Source organism: Giraffa tippelskirchi, chromosome 6 (assembly GCF_054371585.1).
Source record: "Giraffa tippelskirchi isolate mGirTip1 chromosome 6, T2T-mGirTip1v1.2.pri, whole genome shotgun sequence".
In the NCBI taxonomy this organism is placed as follows: domain Eukaryota; kingdom Metazoa; phylum Chordata; class Mammalia; order Artiodactyla; family Giraffidae; genus Giraffa; species Giraffa tippelskirchi.
Genome location: NC_137280.1, coordinates 119,992,440 through 120,011,315, shown reverse-complemented (window position 1 = coordinate 120,011,315; position 18,876 = coordinate 119,992,440). Strand labels below are relative to the sequence as shown.

General features: G+C 52.4%; 1 protein-coding gene and 1 long non-coding RNA gene across 25 annotated transcripts in view; one reads left to right on the top strand and one right to left on the bottom strand.

Annotated features, from left to right (window-relative positions):
• Window positions 1–1,155, top strand: part of MACROH2A1 (macroH2A.1 histone) — an 84,244-nt gene extending 83,089 nt beyond the window's left edge. For 23 of the 24 annotated variants that reach the window (XR_014057274.1, XR_014057272.1, XR_014057270.1 and 20 more), the window contains one exon: window positions 374–1,155. Coding sequence is in view for 13 of the 24 variants with exons in the window: in XM_081502950.1 (XP_081359076.1) it covers window positions 374–544 (171 nt within the window). In the remaining 11 variants the exon portion in view is untranslated. The remainder of the gene's footprint in view (window positions 1–373) is intronic. The other variant, XR_014057273.1, reaches the window with a different exon arrangement.
• LOC145510755 (uncharacterized) overlaps window positions 1–18,876 on the bottom strand; it is a 241,913-nt gene that overhangs the window by 5,673 nt on the left and 217,364 nt on the right. The gene's annotated exons all lie outside the window — the stretch shown is intronic.

Below are 18,876 nucleotides of genomic sequence, written 5' to 3'. Positions count from 1 at the left end.
CCGGGGAGCCTTTGGGAGCCTGGGCTGTATCTCAAGCCCCGTGCTAGTCCCAGTGATGTTGGGAAAAGAACCGTGAGTGTTCACACTGCCCACGAGACGGCACACCCCCCACACACCGTGAAGCACAGACCCTGTTGCCTTGCTAAGTGCCTCTAAGAGAGCGTCGTGGCACGCCCCCTGTTGGAGCACACAGCGTATTCTCCTGCAGGTCACAGTTCTCTGCCTCCTCATCCTCCCCCTGCACCCCCTCCCCCCTTTCCACCGCAGCACAGGGAACGCGAGGGGCTCCTGGAGGGAGGAGGTGGCTGGGGAGGGTGGGCCCGTGGCCGCCATGGCCCCTGTAGCTGCTGAGCCCTCATTCTCTCTCTCGCAGGAACGGTTTTCCGAAGCAGACGGCAGCTCAGCTGATCCTGAAGGCCATCTCCAGTTATTTCGTGTCCACAATGTCCTCCTCCATCAAAACGGTGTATTTTGTGCTTTTCGACAGCGAGAGTATAGGCATATACGTGCAGGAAATGGCCAAGCTGGACGCCAACTAGGCTGAGGAACTGCAGGCCAGCCCGCACCATGCCCCCGCCTCCAATTTGAAAGAAAGAAAACAAAAGAAAAGAAAAAAATCCCCTCCACTCCTAGTGGGAGGCGGGAACCCTTTCAGTTTCCCCCCCCTTTTTGCTCATCTAGGGAAAATAAGATTTTGGTTTCCAGTTTAATTGTTTTTGACCTTCTAAAATGTTTTTACGTTAGCACTGATAGTTGACATTACTGTTGTTAAGCACTGTTCCAGACTGTGTCTGACTTTAGTGTAACCTAGGAGATTTTATAGTTTTATTTTAATGGAATCCTGCCTGACGCAGAGCAGTGGGGAGAGCAGTGTCTTCTACGTGGGGCAGAGTGCAGGAAGCCCGTTTTGTAACCGTGTGTCGTGGTGCTTTATTGTACACCCAGTGGCATTTCTTTTACTATAATGTTCCTTTTTTCCTCCCCTCAAGAAGAAAAATCATGAATTTGCAGCAGACTTAATTTTTGTTTACTTTTTGTCTTAATGTTGGATTTGAAAAATGAAAGATTTAAAAGGCAGAACAGAATCTGTTGTCCTTAATTATATTTGCAATTTGGAATTTGTGTGAATTGATTTAGTAAAAATGTTAAACTGTTCTGACCGGTGTGTTCCAAGTTACTGTGCCCTTGAGTCCTAAGTCGGTTTCTCTCATCACAGGAATGGGGGACCCTGGGTGGGGCAGCCCACCCACCCCCGAGAAATACTACAGTGGTCACTGCACCCCTGGGATAGGGAGAGCAGCCTCAGACCCTGATGGTCTCTAGGGGGAGTTCGTATAAAGTCTCCTTTCATCCCGTGACACCAGGCAAGGGTGAGATCCCATTTCATGGATGAGAAAGCAGATGTTCCAATAGTCATGTGGGTGACGGGTGGCAGGCTGATCCTCCAGCCTGGATCTCTAGACTCTGAGCTCAGCTTTCCCCTGCCACCTCCTCCCTCCTAACCATCTCTCTGACTCATGGCTGGACCCAGAGTCCCTGGGCCACTTACTTGCCAGATGGAGAGACAGAAGCCTTGAGCCCTCAACCCCGGCCATGCTGGGCCTATTGTTCCTACAGGATGGGGTCCCTGTTACTGGGAGCTTTCCAAAGGCAAGGAAGGTGCTGTCACCAAGGCCCCCATCATGCTGTCAGCTTTTACATACCTTCCTGCAGCTGTGAGTGTTTAGGGATGATCCCTACCACAGTAGAGTAGCGAAACTCTGGCTATCTCAACTTGTTAGCAAAACGCAGACACTCTGTGCTTCAGAAGGTACATTCACGTTAATCTAAATTTGCCAGAAAGGCGCAGAAGACTGCTTTCGTCGCTTCAGAAAGAAACGTGCCTGATTCTAAAGCAGACTTTACCCAGGCAATACATAGCACACTGCATATCTTGGATGAATGTAAAAGGATCGTTTTTCGTTTCCAAACTGTGCCTAATGAAATAAAAATAGAATTCCTAAGCCATCACACAACCAGCCTTTTCAATGAAAAAGCAACTACAACACTTCTCACTCAAACCTGAAAGGTTTTTTTGAAATTTTCCTAAACATAAGGTGTTATTAAGACTTCTACATTTTTTCCCCAAGATCCTTACTGTGTCTAGATTACATATTTGTACTTATTAATTATATTTTGGCAAAAAGAAAGTTTTTTTTTTAAAGATGCATCTTGGGATTAACATATACACACTACCATACATAAAATAGATAATCAAGAAAGACCTACTATATAGCACAGGGAACTATTCAGTATGCTCTAATAACCTAAATGGGAAAAGAATCTGAAAAAGGATAAATACATGTATAACTGAATCATTTTGCTGTACACCTGAAACTAACACAACATTGTTAGTCGACTATAGTCCAATATAAAATAAAAATTTAAAAATAAGAAGAAGATGCATCTTAAAAATGATACCACTCCATCAGTTAATATCTGCACACTGTCTGCCTGGACAAACCATACTGAGTAGCCACTCACCCAAGAGTGTTGTCTGTGCAGCTGAAATCTGTGATGTGGACGCTGTAGCTCCTAGGAGCTGGTTATTTACTGTGTGTCAGGCACTGTGTTGAGTCTCTTACAGGTATCATTCATTCTGTCCTTGTGACAACCCTGTAGGGCAGGTCCTTTTGTTAGAGCCATTTTACAGCTGAGAACACAGACTGGGAGAGATTGAGTACCTTGTGATCACACTGAACCAGATTTAAACAGAAATGCTGACCACCATGACAGGGCCCAAGAGGGCACACTAATCAACAACAAAGAGAGGCCATTTGGCCTCGGTGCCATTTTCAACTCAGAGACTGAAACAGATGGAGTAGAGGTTTGAGCGGTTTCTAGGTAAATGGCATTTCCTTCGCCCTGGAAAAGGAACACCTTAAAAACCAGTCCTGTGTTTATCAGAGATTGTCCACTAGATGTCGCTCAAAGGATGGGAAGCCAAGAGAGGGAAGCGCTGCAGGTTTCTGCTCTTTGAGTTTGCACAAAAGAATAGACTGCATTCGTCAGGATTTGTGTGAATTATTTACCATAATCACCTAAGTGTTTCTAAACTTTCGATAATCCAGAGTGTGTCGTGCCCCTGAAATGTGGGCTCACTGAAGGAATTTTTTTCAGTGACACAGGGAAAGCACGCCAACCCCTTGCCTGGGATCCCCATCATCTCTAAACCACCCTGTCTGTTTTCAAAACTGAGATCAAAAACTGTTCTCTGATGTTGGCCTCATGTTTACAGGGAAAAAAGAAAACAGCTCATTACTTAAAAAAAAAAAAATGGTATGAGTGCAAGGAACCACTTGAAATGTACACAGACCTCAAATGAAAAGACAAGTCTGCAGTTAGTAAAATTTACCAGAAGTGAGATTATTCTGGGAAGGGAAAAACCTGCAGCTTCTGCAGAGGTAAGGACTGTCCCAGCCTCCCTGGTGCTGTGAGCTGTGTTGGAGGCGGGCTTGCAGTGAGCAGGGAGGGAGGCACTCACCCCATGGTCACATGGCCACCATGCTTGAACCCCAGCCTGACCTCAGGATTGCAGCCGGCATTGCAGCCTGTGCCAGTGGCGGGGCAGATGACACCCCCTCCTGCTTATTTCTGAGGAGCAACCTTTGCCCTCAGCAGCTGGGCTCTGCCCCCAATAATCCAGACAATTTCGTCAGAAAGCCTATGAGCTTCCTTAAATGACATCGGAGATCTAACACAGTGCCATGGCTCCAACTGGGACCACGCTGACAATAATAATAACTACTGTGTGTGTGCATATGCGTGTGCATGCACACACATGTGTGTACTGGTCCTCTATATCCATCATTTCATCCTAGGCAAGCCTAGGAGGTTGATCATACTCTCCCTATTTTATAGATGAAAAAATTACAACACAAGAGAGGTGAAGTGTATCCCCCAAGCTATCAGTGGTGGAATGGGGTTTGAACTCAGCTGTCTGCGTCTATAGATAGAGTTCCTCCCGTCCCCTCTGCCCTGGGGACTGGCCCCTCCTATGGTATGCACTCCCAAGTTTTGCTCCAGTGAGACATGGCTTCTTGCCTATTCAATTGCTAGGTCCTATGCAGCTGGCCTCGGGGTATACCCAGAACCTGGATGATAGGCAAACAGAAACACGTATTTAAAACAATCCAGTGGCTTCCCAGGTGGCACAGTGGTAAAGAATCTGCCTGCCAATGCAGGAAGATGTGAGAGACTCAGGTTCAATCCCTGGGTCAGGAAGATCCCCTTGAGTAGGAAATGGCAACCCATTCCAGGATTCTTGCCTGGAGAATCCCATGGACAGAGGGCTGGTGGGCTACAGTCCACGGGGTTGCAGAAAGTCAGATCCGACTGAGCACTTAGCACACAGGCACAGTGGGCTTCAAGGAATCACTGGGTCCTCACTCTGAACGAGGCTCAGACCAGGACCTCCTGCAGGGACAGGTGAGAAGCTGCCTCTGCCCAGCAGCATGGGAGACCCACAAACTTAGCCACTGTATGGGCAAGGGCTTGGCAGAGGGAGCTGCACCCATGGGCTCACAGTGCTCAGGGAGACTTTCTTGGAGCAGACAACCTACAGCCAGGCCGTGTGGGGAAGGTTGGAATCTTCTAGGCCAGGAGAGGCAGGTGATAGGGACGAGCAGCAGGATGGCACACAGGCATCTCTGTCCCAGCTGGGGAAGCTCACCGTGTCCCTGTGCTAGGAAGCCCGGGTCTGCGGCCTGTTTACAGCCAGGCAGCTGTGCCAGCCCTAGCTCTGCCCCCATCCCTGCCCCTGGCATGTGAAGCTGTCCATCCGTGGGTGTGTTTACCTGGGTCAGGTGACTGTGTTTGGTCCTAGATACAGTTAGCCCTGACCGAGAAAAGAAGGGAAGAGAAGAGAAAAAGGAAAGGGAAGGGATGGGAACAAGAGATGCGCGGTAACTGCCCTCTCTCATTCCATCACATCCCTCAAAACCCTGAGGCCCCACGGCTGGTCTGTTCTTGAGTCTGGCCTTCCTGGAGAGGGTGGAAGCCTGGGTTGATTCAGGGGGCCGATAGCCCCCTTGTTTCCTTCTGAGTCACGCAGGCTGCATCCTCAGTCACCCTGAGTGGTCCAGCTCTCATCAGAGGCCACGGGGGCTGGGGGATGGCATGGCGCATTTATTCTTTAGCAACCATGGTGTTTAATTTTCACAGCCAGGCGCCACTGACCGGTGTTATCTTGGGAGCTGGCCTCGGTGCCGCCTCGGAGCGATCCACCTGAAGGCACTGGGGGTGGGAGGAGGGTCCCGGGCCAACCCTGGCCAAGAAGAAAGGGAAACGCTCAATGGCAAAGGGTGAGGCCGCCTTTTCTTTGGCTTTTCTCCCATTTATAACCTGGCCCGTTGTGTTTGCTTCTGGGGGCCCCGATATCAAAATAATATCGCATGACCCTCCTGACAGGCAAGGCAATAAAACTGCTCATTAATCCCGGCCCCCATCACCGCCCCTCCATGCTCCTCGGCAAAGGTGTGTAAATAGACTGGCCTTTCCCTGACCCCTGAAAACCAACCCAGCCGGGTGCCTTTGTCAAACTCAGAGAAAGAATCTGAGAAACTCTCTCTCCATAGACGGCACTTTCCCCTCACTCCCCTACTCCCACCCAAGTGACCCACCATCAAGCACACGTTCACTCACACCCATGCTCACATGTGTACGCACACACCCTCCCACACATGTGCATGTCTCACTTGCATTCACCTAAGGCAGGAGACCCCAGGCTCTCTCAGTGGGGGCAAAATCAAGGGACAAGCAGAGAAGCGTCCACCTTGAACAGAATCAGCCAGGATGCTCTGCTCTATAACACAGCTTGCCTTCCTGCTCAGCAAAGCCCTCCCTGGCCTGTCTCACCCTTTGAATGTGCATCTTCTGCTAACACTCCCTTGAGCGTGCTTAGAAGGGGCAACCACTGCTTGCCAGAGCCCGCTGGGGCCCAGCGCCCACAGCAGAGGGGGCACAATCACATGCCCTGGAGCACATGCCGCAGGTAATGTCATCACCGGCGAGAGGCCACCCCGAGTCCTGAGCACAGTCCTGGTATTACAAGGTAAAGGTCACTGTTTGCACTGTGGGTTTATGATGACACTTTGGGAGGCTTTCCTGGTGGCTCAAATGGTAAAGAATCTGCTGGGAGACCTGGGTTCGATCCCTGGGTCAGGAAGAATCCCTGGAGAAGGGAATGGCTACCCAGTCCAGCATTCTTGCCTGGAGAATCCCATGGACAGAGGAGCCTGGTGGAGTCACAAAGAGTCGGACATGACTGAGTGACTAACATTTTCACTTTTCATTAGGGAGGGCAGAAATCTCAGAGTCCCAGGATGACACCCTCCGAATCTTCTTGTGTCTAAATCTAGGAAACCAGGGCCACCACCCCAACACAGAAGAACATGGCCCCAGGATGCAGGTGATCCAGGTGAGCTGATCACATGAGCCTTGCTGGCAGGAGTCCCTTCCAGGCCGAGTTCTTGGGCAGGTGACCTTGATTCCAATGACCTGGGATGTCACATGGCCCTCAATTTCCATATACAGCCTTCCACAGATGAGCCTGGCCTCCCAGGCAAGAACCCTGGTATCCTCCCAGTCAGGCTGATGGCACAGTCCCCACCAACCAACACGGCTGGCCCAGGTTGGGCTCCAGGCCTGACCTTCTTAACATGTTCACCTATGCATACCATGCCCAGGCTGGCTGGGAAACCTGATATTTCTGTACCTTGAAATGACAGAGCTTCCTAAGCTTAGGAGAATAAATTAGAGTTGAGTTCAAGGAGGCTCAGCTGCGGCCGATGGGCAAATTGATTTGCTTCCCATCTGGGAGATTAAATTCCACTGCCCCAAAATGGCAGCAGGGTAATGAGCTGTCAGTCAAACACTGCAGAGCTGGGGCCGGGTGCCTAATTGAACCCTGGCAGCTCCTCATTAGGGCCCCTCAGGTCCGAGCTATGGATTCCCACCTTGAGACAGCCTCTGAGCCCCAGAAGAGAAGACACTTACTTGGTCCTGCCACACAGCTTCTGTAAAGAGATGCCACCTTGAACAAAGGCTGGACCAACTTCAGAGAACTTTGACTCAGCCAAGTGCTTTTGACATGTTTGTCAACAGCCACTGATGGCCTCTCCAGGATTTAATTATGAGCAGATCCTAACACCTGGAGGATGCTGACAGCATCCATTGAGGTGATACCCAGGGAGCCTCACTTCCCAGGGGCCCCTCAGCTGAACCCTCCTCTGCCTTGTGTCCCCAGTAACCCCAGGGCTTCTCAGAAGGCAGCACCCCGAAACCATCACCACACCCCATCACTTGGCCCTTGCTAGCATGCAAGACTTACATACACACAGAGGGTTCAATCCTAACACACCCAGGGTGATGGTGGATGTCTCCATTTACAAAACGGTTAAGGATATGAGACCATCCATGGAAGTTTTAAAAGCTGTCTTCAAAGTCGATAAAGGTCTGGGAATGGAGGAAGGCTGGTTGTCCTCTTCAGATTCACCTTCCACCTCTGCCCCTCTTTACACCTGTCCTGACTCTGTTTCAGGCCACTCATATCTTGCTTGCAAGACTTGACAAGTTCCCTTGACCCACCTTGGTCAGTTCCTCGTCCCGGAACACATTACTGCTGCCTTTGTATAACCCTGCTCAACCTTTCAGGTCTGTTCTCTTGCCCTTCCACCTCCTCCAGGAAGCCCTCCCTGACCCTGCCGTCCAGCCGGGTGTCCTCCCTTGGTGTAGCCTCCACACCCAGCAGTGACAGCACTGTGCCTACTGGACAGCTGTCAGGTGCTGACATGGCCATCTCCCCATCAGACAGCAAGTACCATTCATTCACACACATCCCCGGAGCCCTCTGGGCCAAGCACGACACTCAGCTCTGATGTACAGCAGTAAGCAAGCAAAGAAGACCCCACCCTCCCTGAGTGCCCTGCAGCACCCTCAGTGCCTCACCCCAGGGAAGAAGAAGGGAAGAGGGACTCTTTCTCAAGGTTGCACAAATCATAGTCAAGCCGAGCCTGCTGGGACCTCAAAGGCCAGCCAGCAGTCAGAGCGCCTGACTCAGAGGGAAAGCAGAAGGAAGACCCAGGTGCATATGCCCACTCCCGGAGCTCCGGTTCTGGAGCAACACCCTACTGGGTCTCTGGCTCTGTGTCTGCACAGAGAGGCTTCAGAGTGAAGTCCGATGTTGGCACTAGACTTTGGCTTGCACCAGCCAGCCACACAGCTAACAGTAGCCTGTATCTCGTGGTATCTGCTGTTTCCGCTTCCCTGGATCTTGATTTGAAAAGGGTGTGGACATGGAAACTTTCCGGCTAGATGCTAAACCCACAGTATCAATAGACAGGGACAGCAGCAGAAAATGTGTGCAGGAGAAACTTCTGTGTGATGGCGGCCGAGAGTCCTGGTCTGTGTGCCAGTGAGGCTGTGGTCACACCTTTCACAGGCAAGGGTATTAACCCCAGGGCAGATGTCCTGGATGGGCCATGGGTAGCATTTCCTGATGACCCTGACATACAAGCCTGAGTCAGGAAGCATCTCACAGCCCCAGCCCTGGGACAGGACAACAGGTCCTGCTGCAGCTCAGTCCAAGGCCTGGATCCTGGTCCTGTCAGGCTCCACACCAGCAGAGAGAGGCTGTGATCACAAGCTCACGGCGCTTGTTGGCCCTGGTGAGTCTCCAAATGCCCTGGGCAGGATGTGGGTCCGACCCTGCACTGCTCAGACCACCAGGGCGCAGGGCAGGATCACCTGATGCCGACCGCTCAAGACCCTGTCTGCCACCTCCACGCTCGGGTGGAAACCACACTAACAACACAACCAGGGGTGCGATCATGCACGGAGAAGCAGCAGCAGTGTGAATGCTAGGAACACCAAGGAGCCTGCATGCGTCCCTCTGTCAGACCTTCCTAATGACCCTGACAATGAACAAGACTATCCCCACACTCTAGGTGAGGAAACTTGCATCAGAGAGGTGAAGTGACTTGGCTAGACCACACAGCCGGAACCTGGCTGAACAGGATTCAAAACCAGGAATGAGTCCCTCTCAAGTCAACTCTTGCTCATTCTAGAACATCCCACAATGGCCTCATAAGGTGCATTATCCCATTTCACAGATGAGGAGAGGAGGATGGGGATCAGCGCCTTCCACGAGGCCATAGAGCCAGGGAGAGGCTGGCCTTGAGCGTCCTCCTGGGCAGAGACCGGGGGCTCCAGCAAAGTCTACACTGACACAGGAAGCAGCACTGACTCTGCTCCTCTACAGGCCGGGGACCTGGCCGGGGCCTTCCAGTAATTAGTGGGCTCTTGTTAAGACCCAGTCGCGCCGTGCCTGGGCCAGGACTTGTTTTTGTTCCCAGGCGAGGCCCTCGCAGGAAGGCCAGGCGCACGTGCGCAGCCCCATAAATCCAGCCGGCGTCGCTCATTACAACGTTCCGCTTCACGACTCTGCGGCCCCAGCCGCTCGGGCTTCGCGGCCGCCGGGCCTCCCTGCAGCCCAGCTCGGCTGCCCCGCGCCGCCCGCGGCCTCAGACATGAGCTCATCCAGCGCGCAGCGTGTGAGGAAGTGGCCGGGCGGCACTCTCTGCAGTGAGGGGACAATGTGCCCATTAAGGCTGTCAGCTGTCAGTCCCCTACCACCCACCCCCCAAACGCCGCGCCCCCTGGATGCAGGACCACCCCACTCCAGGCTCCGCCCACCCTCTGGTGCATGAGGATGCGCCCCAGGGTGGGGCCTGTCCACTCAGAGGCTGAGGGTGGCCGCAGGAAGTGGAAGCAGGGTTGGGGGAGGGTATAGGGGAAGGGGAGGGTATAGGGGAAGGGGAGCGTGGGAGAAGTGGGCTCAGAGACCTAGCCCCTGATCTCCATCCTGCCGCCTGTGACTGTCCACCTCCCTGTGGGGTCTTGGGCAGGTTCCCTGACCCTCTGAGCCTCCATCCCCGCAGCTGTTGATGGGAAACCATGCCGTGCCTGGCCAGGAAAGCTCCACTCTGCACCCTGCGACCTTGAGCCTCTGTACTTGGTGTCTCCTCAGTCAGTGCAAAACCTGGCTTGTCCTTTATCTCTGTGGTCTGAGGAACTGCTAGGAGATGAAGCCCCGACAAGTCACACTGTCTCTTCCGGGGGTGGTCTAATATGTTAAAATGGAGTTGGCAGCCCAGTGTCAGGGACAGATGCTCCATCAAAGTGAGCTACTTCTTTCTATTGCTCTGGTTCCCATAACGGTCAGAAGTCACGTGGCTGTCTTGGCTAGAATCCAAACTCTAGCTAGGCTCAGTGTTTTAACAGTAGCCAGCTCATCTCCATGTGGCCAGCTTCAAGGGAATGTGGCCACGTGGTTATCAACACCATGGTCAATTCTAATCCAGCATTGGGTATGGCCGAGGGGCTGGAGTCATTGGCAAGCCCTTCCCCATCTCATGTTACCACAGCACAGAGAGAAGCTGGACAATGCACAGTTTGGAGGGAACCTTCTAGAACTGTGCTATCCAGTGTAGCTGTGCCATTAGTTACATGTGGCTATTTAAATTTAAATTCATTAAAACACAATAAAATTAAGAATTCAGCTCCTTATTTTCACTGGTCACTCAGTAGCCACTGTATCGGGCAGCTCTGTTCTAGAACATCAGTCCACGGAGCCCTTCTGAGCAACACCCCAAGCTTTTCATACCATTTAGTGTATGGAGCGACAACTGTGACTGGGGCATTTCCACCAGCAAATGTTTCTATGCTGCCAATAATGACAGGGACAGGGACTGATAATCGTGCTGGTGGAGATAGTAAAATCCATACACTATGCTTCCTGTGTTCCAGACACAGCTGCACGCCTCATACTTGTATTACATTTAACCTCCACCTTCCAAATACGCTCCAGTTAGTGACATACCTCCGTTTTACTCAAGACAAAGTGGACTTAGAGCTCAAGCAAGGCAGAGGGGCGCAACCAGCTCCAGCGGCACAGCTGGTCTCTGCTCAGGTGCAAGCTTCCGTCTGACCATCTGTGCTTTGACTAGATTTGCACCCAGACGAATGCCTGCTCTTTCCCAAAAGTGCCAGTTCCCCTCTAGCCTTTCACGTAGCTCTGAATGTTTCTTCCTCTCAGGAAAGCTCAGCCTTATCGATGAAGACCCCTCCTGGCCAGGTGGGCTGCCACAGCCCATCAGGCCCCTGAGTTCCTAGACGGACCAGCTCAGTGGACCCACCCATGGCCAGGGACCATGGGGGCAGACAATGGATGAAGCCCCTAGCTGTGCTGCCAGCCCCCTTCAGGGAGCGTGGCCCTCTGCAGGGTCAGGTCAGCGGGGTGCAAAGGGGCAGCAGGTGTCAGGTGGACACGCCACTGTATGTACCTGCGAGCAAGAGGTGCTCCTGCCCCAAGCCTTAGCTGTGGCCCATGCCGAGGTGCAGGGAGCAGGACAGGGCAACGGTGGCTGGGCCCTTGGCATGAGCCCCAGAACCTTCATTCACTTGTCTATCAGTCACTGAACAAGGGATCGCCAGGCGTCGGGCTCAGACAGCCCACAGGCCTCAGGCAGCCCCTGAGTCGGGACCCCTCTGCCCACTGTCATGCGTCCACCACAGTCGTGCTGGATAAACCAGGGCTTCCGGGCTTCGAGCTGAGGATCACACCCCCATGCTGGAGGCAGAGGGATGGACCGTGCCCTCCCCAGGGCCCAAGCCTATGTGTGTCTCGCAGAAGCCCTAGGACTCCGGTTTAAGAGCCTTTTTATAGACTTCTATAAAGGAGAAAGTGAACTTTTAACATGTTTGCACTCCACTAAGTCAATACACATAAAAGGGACAACAGCTGAGCTTCCTCTGCCCAGATGTGGTCCAGCAGGGCTGGAGGGCAGCGTGGGTACCACCCAGCTGCCGCGGGCATCTGTGGCTGCTTCTCCTCACCTCTGGGCCTGCAGCGGGGTGCCCACTTAGCAGGCCACTGTCCACCAGACCGCGGGCGGGCACTAATGAAGCCGGAAAGCCCTCCCTGGCTAGGCTAATGGGTGGCTCCTGCCCTCACTCAGCCGAGATGGCCCCCCAGACGCACAGTTTTCATGGGAAGATTTAGAGGAGGGGAAATGCGGAAGCTGTAAAATTTTACTAGGAATTCTCAACCATCCTCCCTTGGCCTCGACACTCATGCTGCCCTTCATTTTTAAGAGAGCTTCCTTTCTGCTTTGAACTTACCCCTTAAATCTAAGCACCTCTGTGCCCGCCTCCAGGATCCAGGATCTGGACTCAAACTCCAGTGATGCTGGCCCAGGAGGAAGAGGATGAGACAGCTTGGGCATCCCAGAGGGCCTTTTCCTGCCTAGCCTTGCCCTGGAACAATCCCCGAGGGTGCCGTCTGCCTGCCATCACACCAAGGTCATGGAAGCCACGGTTTCACCCTGTGATAGGATGTGTCTCAGGTCAGGTTTGCAGACATACACACAGCTCTTTCTCTATTCACTCATCTGCATGAGCAAGTACAAGGCCTCCTGGGCACTTGGTATGCATGAACTCATTGGTCAAGAACGCAGACATTTGAGTCGATTTCTGGGATCAAGTTCCGGCTTTGCCACTTATAAGCTGTAACCTTGGATAAGTCACTTAGCTTCTTTGAGTCTATAATTCGTCTCTAAGATAGGAACAGTGATGTCCCCAACACACATGCACACCCACAATGAGGTTGCTGTGACTATTATGCCCCAGTGCAAGCTTCCCACCCGGGCTTCCCAGGTGGTGCTAGTGGTAAAGAACCTGCCTGCCAAGGTAGGAGATGTAAGAGACATGGATTCAATCCCTGGGTCGAGAAGATTCCCTGCAGTAGGAAATGGCAACCGGCTCCAGTATTCTTGCCTGGAAAATCCCATGGACAGAGAAGCCTGGCGGGCTACAGTCTATGGGGTCACAAAGAGTTGGACACCGCTGAGCATACACACGCAGTGCAAGCACTCTATAAATGGTAGCTTCATGCCTAATAGCTGCATGAAGAAGACATCAGTCTCCCCTTCTGGAGAACAAGGGAAGTGAGAAGCTCACATGGGAGAAAGAGACAGAACTGGCTTTCAATCTCAGTTCCTTCACACTCCAAAGGCCACGACCATGAACTCTTTAGTACAGAACACTCCAGGCTGGAAAGCCAAGCAGGCCCTTCAATCAGTAAGAAACACTTAGTGTCGAGAAACTTAGCTGGAATTTTGTAATCAGCAACTTTACAAAGGAATCATTTTCATTTGAATTGGCTATGGTTGAGGTGGGTAGCGGTTTTATTATAATGCTTTCAGGGCTCAGGGAGTTGGTCTAGTGTGTGGGGACAGTTTACTATCTGCTGCAGAAAATCAAACTTTCTCCGTGGGCTCAAACTCCAGAGTTAACTAACCGTGGCTCCAAGAGCCCAGGCCCTGCAGCCAGCAGTGGAGGCCAGGCCAACAGAAGTCCTCTGGCAGAGCCCTTAGGAAGAGGTGGGGTAGGGAGGGATTGCAGGTAGGAATCCGGCTGCCTGGCATTCCTCTCAAAGATCCGACATCTCTCTGCCACATCCTAGTCTGGAAGCACCTGGAAAACTGATTATCTCTTTGCAAATTCTGAGAACTATCTGCTAACCACCTTTAGGGAATTCTTAGTTTCTAGGAGAATTTCTTGAAATCATTCATGAAATATTTTCTCCTTGTTTCTGAATGAAGCAAGACTTCCTCACTGTAAAGTCATGTGAAACACAGGCCTGTGGCAATACTCAGGCTTAGAATCAACCGGTAGTATGAGGTAGAAGTCAGTGGCTGGATGCATGGGGAACCACCTGGGTAGCAGGTGGGGAAACTGAGGCCCCAGTGCAGAGAAACCACTCAAGACCCAGTTACCAGCTTTGTGTCAGTGCTGGGAAGGTAAGTGCCACTGTCTTGGTCCATCTGCCTTTCTGTCTTGGCCTCACTCTTCTTTATAACAGCCTTGAAATGCCCAAATCCCAAGGTTAATTGTCTGTGCTAAATTTTTCTTTAGATAAAGAGCTGATTTGTTTTTTCAAGTTTCTGAAAGGTCAAGGAATGTGTGGATCAATCAGGTTCTGGGAGGAGGCCCCCCAGAAGCAAAGGCTGGCCTACTCATGGAAGATTCCTGAGGCCTTAGAAAAAAGCAAAACACCAAAGCTGATGCACCCCCCTCCCACCCCCTGTCCATCACCACAGCCTGCCAGTTCCTCTAACAAAGCCAGTTGCCAATCACATGCTGTCTTCCTTAAGCCACAGGGAAGGTGTTGTTTAGGGCTTGCTCTCTGAGTACACCAAAGCCAAAGGCGTTTCTGATAAAAACTCACAGATTCCACTCCTGTGCTGGCTTTCTCTAAAGGCCAGAGAGTGGAGTGAGTTGTGCTGTCTTCCCTGAGAGCACATGGAACCCATTTTTGGCTGGCACTCAGCCTTCTGGGAGCTCTGCCCTCTGGAACACTGATATAAAGCCAGAAATTGTTGACGAAGTGCAGCCAGATGGAGAGAAACTGTCGTCACAAAGCTCACAGTTATGACTTGGTAGGAAAAGGGGGCCCCATTCTCCATCAGTGAGGCCTGATCTTCCCTGAGGGGCCTGCTATCCTTTCTGTTTGCTCCTAATCGGCTGTTGGACGCAACTCTGAAGGAAATGAACACCGAGAAGATAGAAGATGCTCACAAAGACAGGCCAGCCGAGTGTCGGGCAGTGGCGAGGGGAGACGTGGAAACCAGCAGAGACGGCAGTGGCCAGGGCCGCTTCAGGGAGAGGCTCTGGGGCGGACGGAGGACAGGCCCTGCGCTCTCGTCTCATTCACCCCACTCAGGCCTTAGTGTCCGTAGCCGTTTCCCAGTGCTACAGTAACAAATTATCTCGAACTTAGTGGCTTAAAACAACACATGCTATCCTACGGTTCTGGAGGTCAGAAGTCCATAATGGGTCTCATTAGACTAAAAATCAAAGTGTCACCCGGCTGTGTTTCTTCTGGGGGCGGGGGGGAGGACAAAGGCAGAACCTACTTCCTTGCCTTTTCCAGTGTCAAGAGGCCGCCTGCAGCCTTTGGCTCATGCTTCTTCTGCCATCTGCAAAGCCGGCCGTGTAGCACTTTCTGACTCCTCTCTGCCTCTCTCTGACCTCTGCTTCTGTCATCCCAACCCTTCTGACTCTAATACTCCTGCCTTCCTCCCTTACTTGTAAGGGCCCTTATGATTTCATTGGACCCAGCCATATAATCTCATCTCCAAATCCTGAACTTAATCACATCTGCAAAGTCTCTTGTGCCATGTAAAGGTGATTAGGATTGAGCACCTTTGGGTGGGAGGGGGGTGTGGTATTCTATCTACAAGAGTCTGTCCTCATAGATCTCGGGGGCATAAGTGGCCCTCACACCACCAGAACAGGGAAAGATGGCCTTGCCATCAAGAAAGGGTTAGCAGAATCGTGTGTGTCATGCGGGGAAGGAAATCCAGTAGATGATACACAGCTTTCCCTGCAAAGTGCTTCCTCCCAGCATCACCTGATAAACGTGACTCTGGGGGCCCAGGGGCACAAGGCCCCTCTCCTGGGCCAGGGCTGGCTCCAGGGTCAGGCATGCCCTTAGCCCTAGTGGGAATCAGGACTCAGGCCCTCCACTACTTAACCCAAACCTTACCCCATCAGGCTGCTGTGCCCCTACTCAAATCTTTCACGGTGCCACCTAACAAAGCTCCACGTGTGGGCTCCAGCCACTTGGTCTTGGACCAGTTTTTGACCCAGTGAAGCCCTGCCCGGGGGTGACGTAGGGGGATGCAGAGCCACAGAGGGCTGGAGGAGCGGGCTCTGAGCAACCACACACTGCAGCTCCCGTGGGATACACACAGCAAGCAGGCTGAGAGTGGGCTCTGGAGCCCATGAGCCCAGGATCAATGCCCACCTCTGCAGCTGAGCCTGCAGATCCTGACCTGACCCCAGTAGCAGTCCCAGTGCAGCCTAGTGGGTAAGAATCTACCCTCCTCCAAACGTCAGGCGTGGTGGCTTCCTCTTAATTCTCTCTGGGGTCCTGGTATGCCTGCTCTTTTTCCAGATTCCCATCCCTGGCAGCCCAGGCTCCTCTGCAGCTTTCCTCCAGGAAAGGTCCTTGTCTGCTGACCTCTCGGAGGCAGGCAGGGTAGACCAGCCACCTCTGAGTGAGGAGCAGGAGAAGGCTGGCTCACCTGCCAGGCTCGCTGGAGAAGCTACCAGGAGGGCCCTTCCCCTTCAACCACCTGCTCACCCCACTTGGCCTTTCAGATGCCCTCCTCCCAGAGTGAGGGGCGTCACTGCAGTGGTACTGGTGACTGGCGACTCACTTTCTACACTGGCACTCTGAATTATTGGGCTTTATGGTCTGAGCTTTCATCTTGACGCTCAGACCAGAGCCAATGGAAGTCAGCACCATGGACTCCAGGATTCCTTAACACCGACCACGATGACACCAACAACAGGGAGCACTGACTGCTTAGCACGTGTCAGGTCTTGTGCAAAAGGCAGCAGCAACAACACAGAAGAGGACTCTGCTGTTACTCTCACTCGCAAGGTGGAGGGAAAGTGAGCCTTTCAGAAGTCAAGCAACTTGCCCAAGGTCACACAGGCAAGTAATGCACCAGGACCTGAACCCAGGGTCCATTTTCTCTTTTTTTAAAATTGGGATAGAGTTGCTTTAAAATATTGTACAACAAAGTGAATTAGCTATATGCATACATACATCCCTCCCTCATGGCCCTCCTTCCCACCACCCCTATCCCACCCCTCTAGGTCACCACAGAGCATGAAGCTGAGCTCCCTGTGCTGTTCAGCAGCTTCCCCACTATCTGTCTGTTTTATACACGGCAGCACACATTCATCATTCCCAGTCTCCTAATCCATTCCCCCGCCCTTCCTTATCCACATGTCCCTTCTCTCCATCTGCATCTCTAATTCGGCCCTGCAAATAGGCTCATCTGTATCCTGGATTCACTTTCTGAACCTCTCTGCTCCCTGCCCCGTCCTGGTGTTTGCCCTCCCATCACAGAGCTCTGCCCAGAGGCCCAGCATCCAGGCTGCTGTGCCCAGAAAGCTTCTGTGGACCTAAAGTCAGCTCAGGGCACTACTGTGCAGCAGCTGAGCCCGCCCCCCATGCCCCTAGGCCACCCCCTCCTTAAACAGTGCACCCTTCCACTACCGGCCTGGGAAAGCCTAGGTGAGCACAGGTCCCGATATCCCCTGAGGGCAGCTTCCTTCTGCTCTGCCTCCAACATCTGCTGGAGCCTTCCCTCTCAGCGATGGGGACACCCTGATGCAGAGAAGCAGACCCCGGGGGCTGGGGCAGTGCCAAGGAGGAGACAAGAGATGTGGCTTGCTCGGTGGCAAAGGTGTATGCAGACACTACTGGGCTGGGGGAGAAAGTCTGAGCCAGACTTGTGTGTTCAAGCTGCTGTCATCCTTGGGAATGAACCTAGATTTAAAAAATAATAAAACACCTGAGGATCCTGGGCCCCTTGAGTCCTGGCTGGCGAATGTTTCGGGAGCAGCTCAACAACATGGCAGTCAAGACCTTCTGCAGAGTGAGCACCACGCGGCCAAGCCCCGTCCACACCCCCCACCACCCCCTCCTCTCAACCTGAAGAGTCCATGCTGGAGTCACCAGTGACTCCACACACTGACTTTAAAGAAGACAGGGTTTTGGCAGTCCTGCCAGCCCCCACCGCATCACAGCCCTCTGCCCCCAGAGAGTACAGCGTCTTTCTCTTTATCTCGTTTAAAAAGTGTACTTTTGAGTTTCTACAACCATCATGAAAAGGGAATGAAGGGGAATGTCCCCTCAAGGCCCCCGTCATGGGTGCCCACTGTTGGCTTGCACACGCAGACCCAGCTGCACAGGGCGGTACGTGAAGGGTCAGGCTGCTTCTCCTACAGCCTGTCCCCGCCAGCCAGGCCCACCTGTGCCTTGGTTTCTAAAGAAGTGAAAACGGGGCGGACCTGGCCGCCCACTACATGTGTGACCTTGGGTACATCCCTTGCCATTTCTGAGCCTTTCAAAAGGTTGTTGTGAGGATTAAATAAGGCTTAAATAATAAGCCTTTCAAAAGGTTGTTGTGAGGATTAAATAGGATTTAAATCCATATTTAAATAGGATTAAAATATGAGTAGAGAGGCACTAACATGGGACTTTTGCACACAGGAGGCACTCAATAAACTCAGTCTTTACTCCTCTTCCACCTCTCTGTGCCCATCCACCCAACAAGAATGCAGGGCACTTGGGCCTTTTCCTTCCTCTGGATGGTCCTTGGGCTGCATCCAGGACGGTGCCCCCCAGGCCTCTAAAGAAACAGGGCCTGCTGTGCACCCAGGAAGCAGTAAGTGTCCCATGGAGGGGAGACCTTCTGCCCTTGTGCCCGATGACCCTCCCACTACAAACATCCAGAAATGCTGGACTGGACACCGTAAAGATAAATCTAAATGCAAAGGTGAAGCAGAGGAAGCCAAGAAGGCAGGAAGAGAGGCAAGGAACAGATGTGGGGAATGCTAACAGATGTGGTGACAGTGCTATATGGAGGCCAAGGCCATGTGAACACTAAAGCCATGGGCTGTCCCTGGGGCCTCTGCCAAACCCAGAAGCAGATACAAGGGGGAGGTCTGAACTGAGACCTCTGCCCGGACCCAGGACTCTGCAAGAGATCTGTCTCCTCCAATTCGGTCCCTGAGACAAGAGACACTGGGAAACGTGGCCGTCTCCAGGCTTGGCTCTGAATATGAATTTACAACACCTTCTCAGTCTGGGAAACTTTTGGAAGATATGTTGATTTAAAGTGATTTCAGGGACTTCCATGACGGTCCAGTGGTTAAGACTTCACCTTCCGATGGAGGGGGTGTGGGTTCTATCTC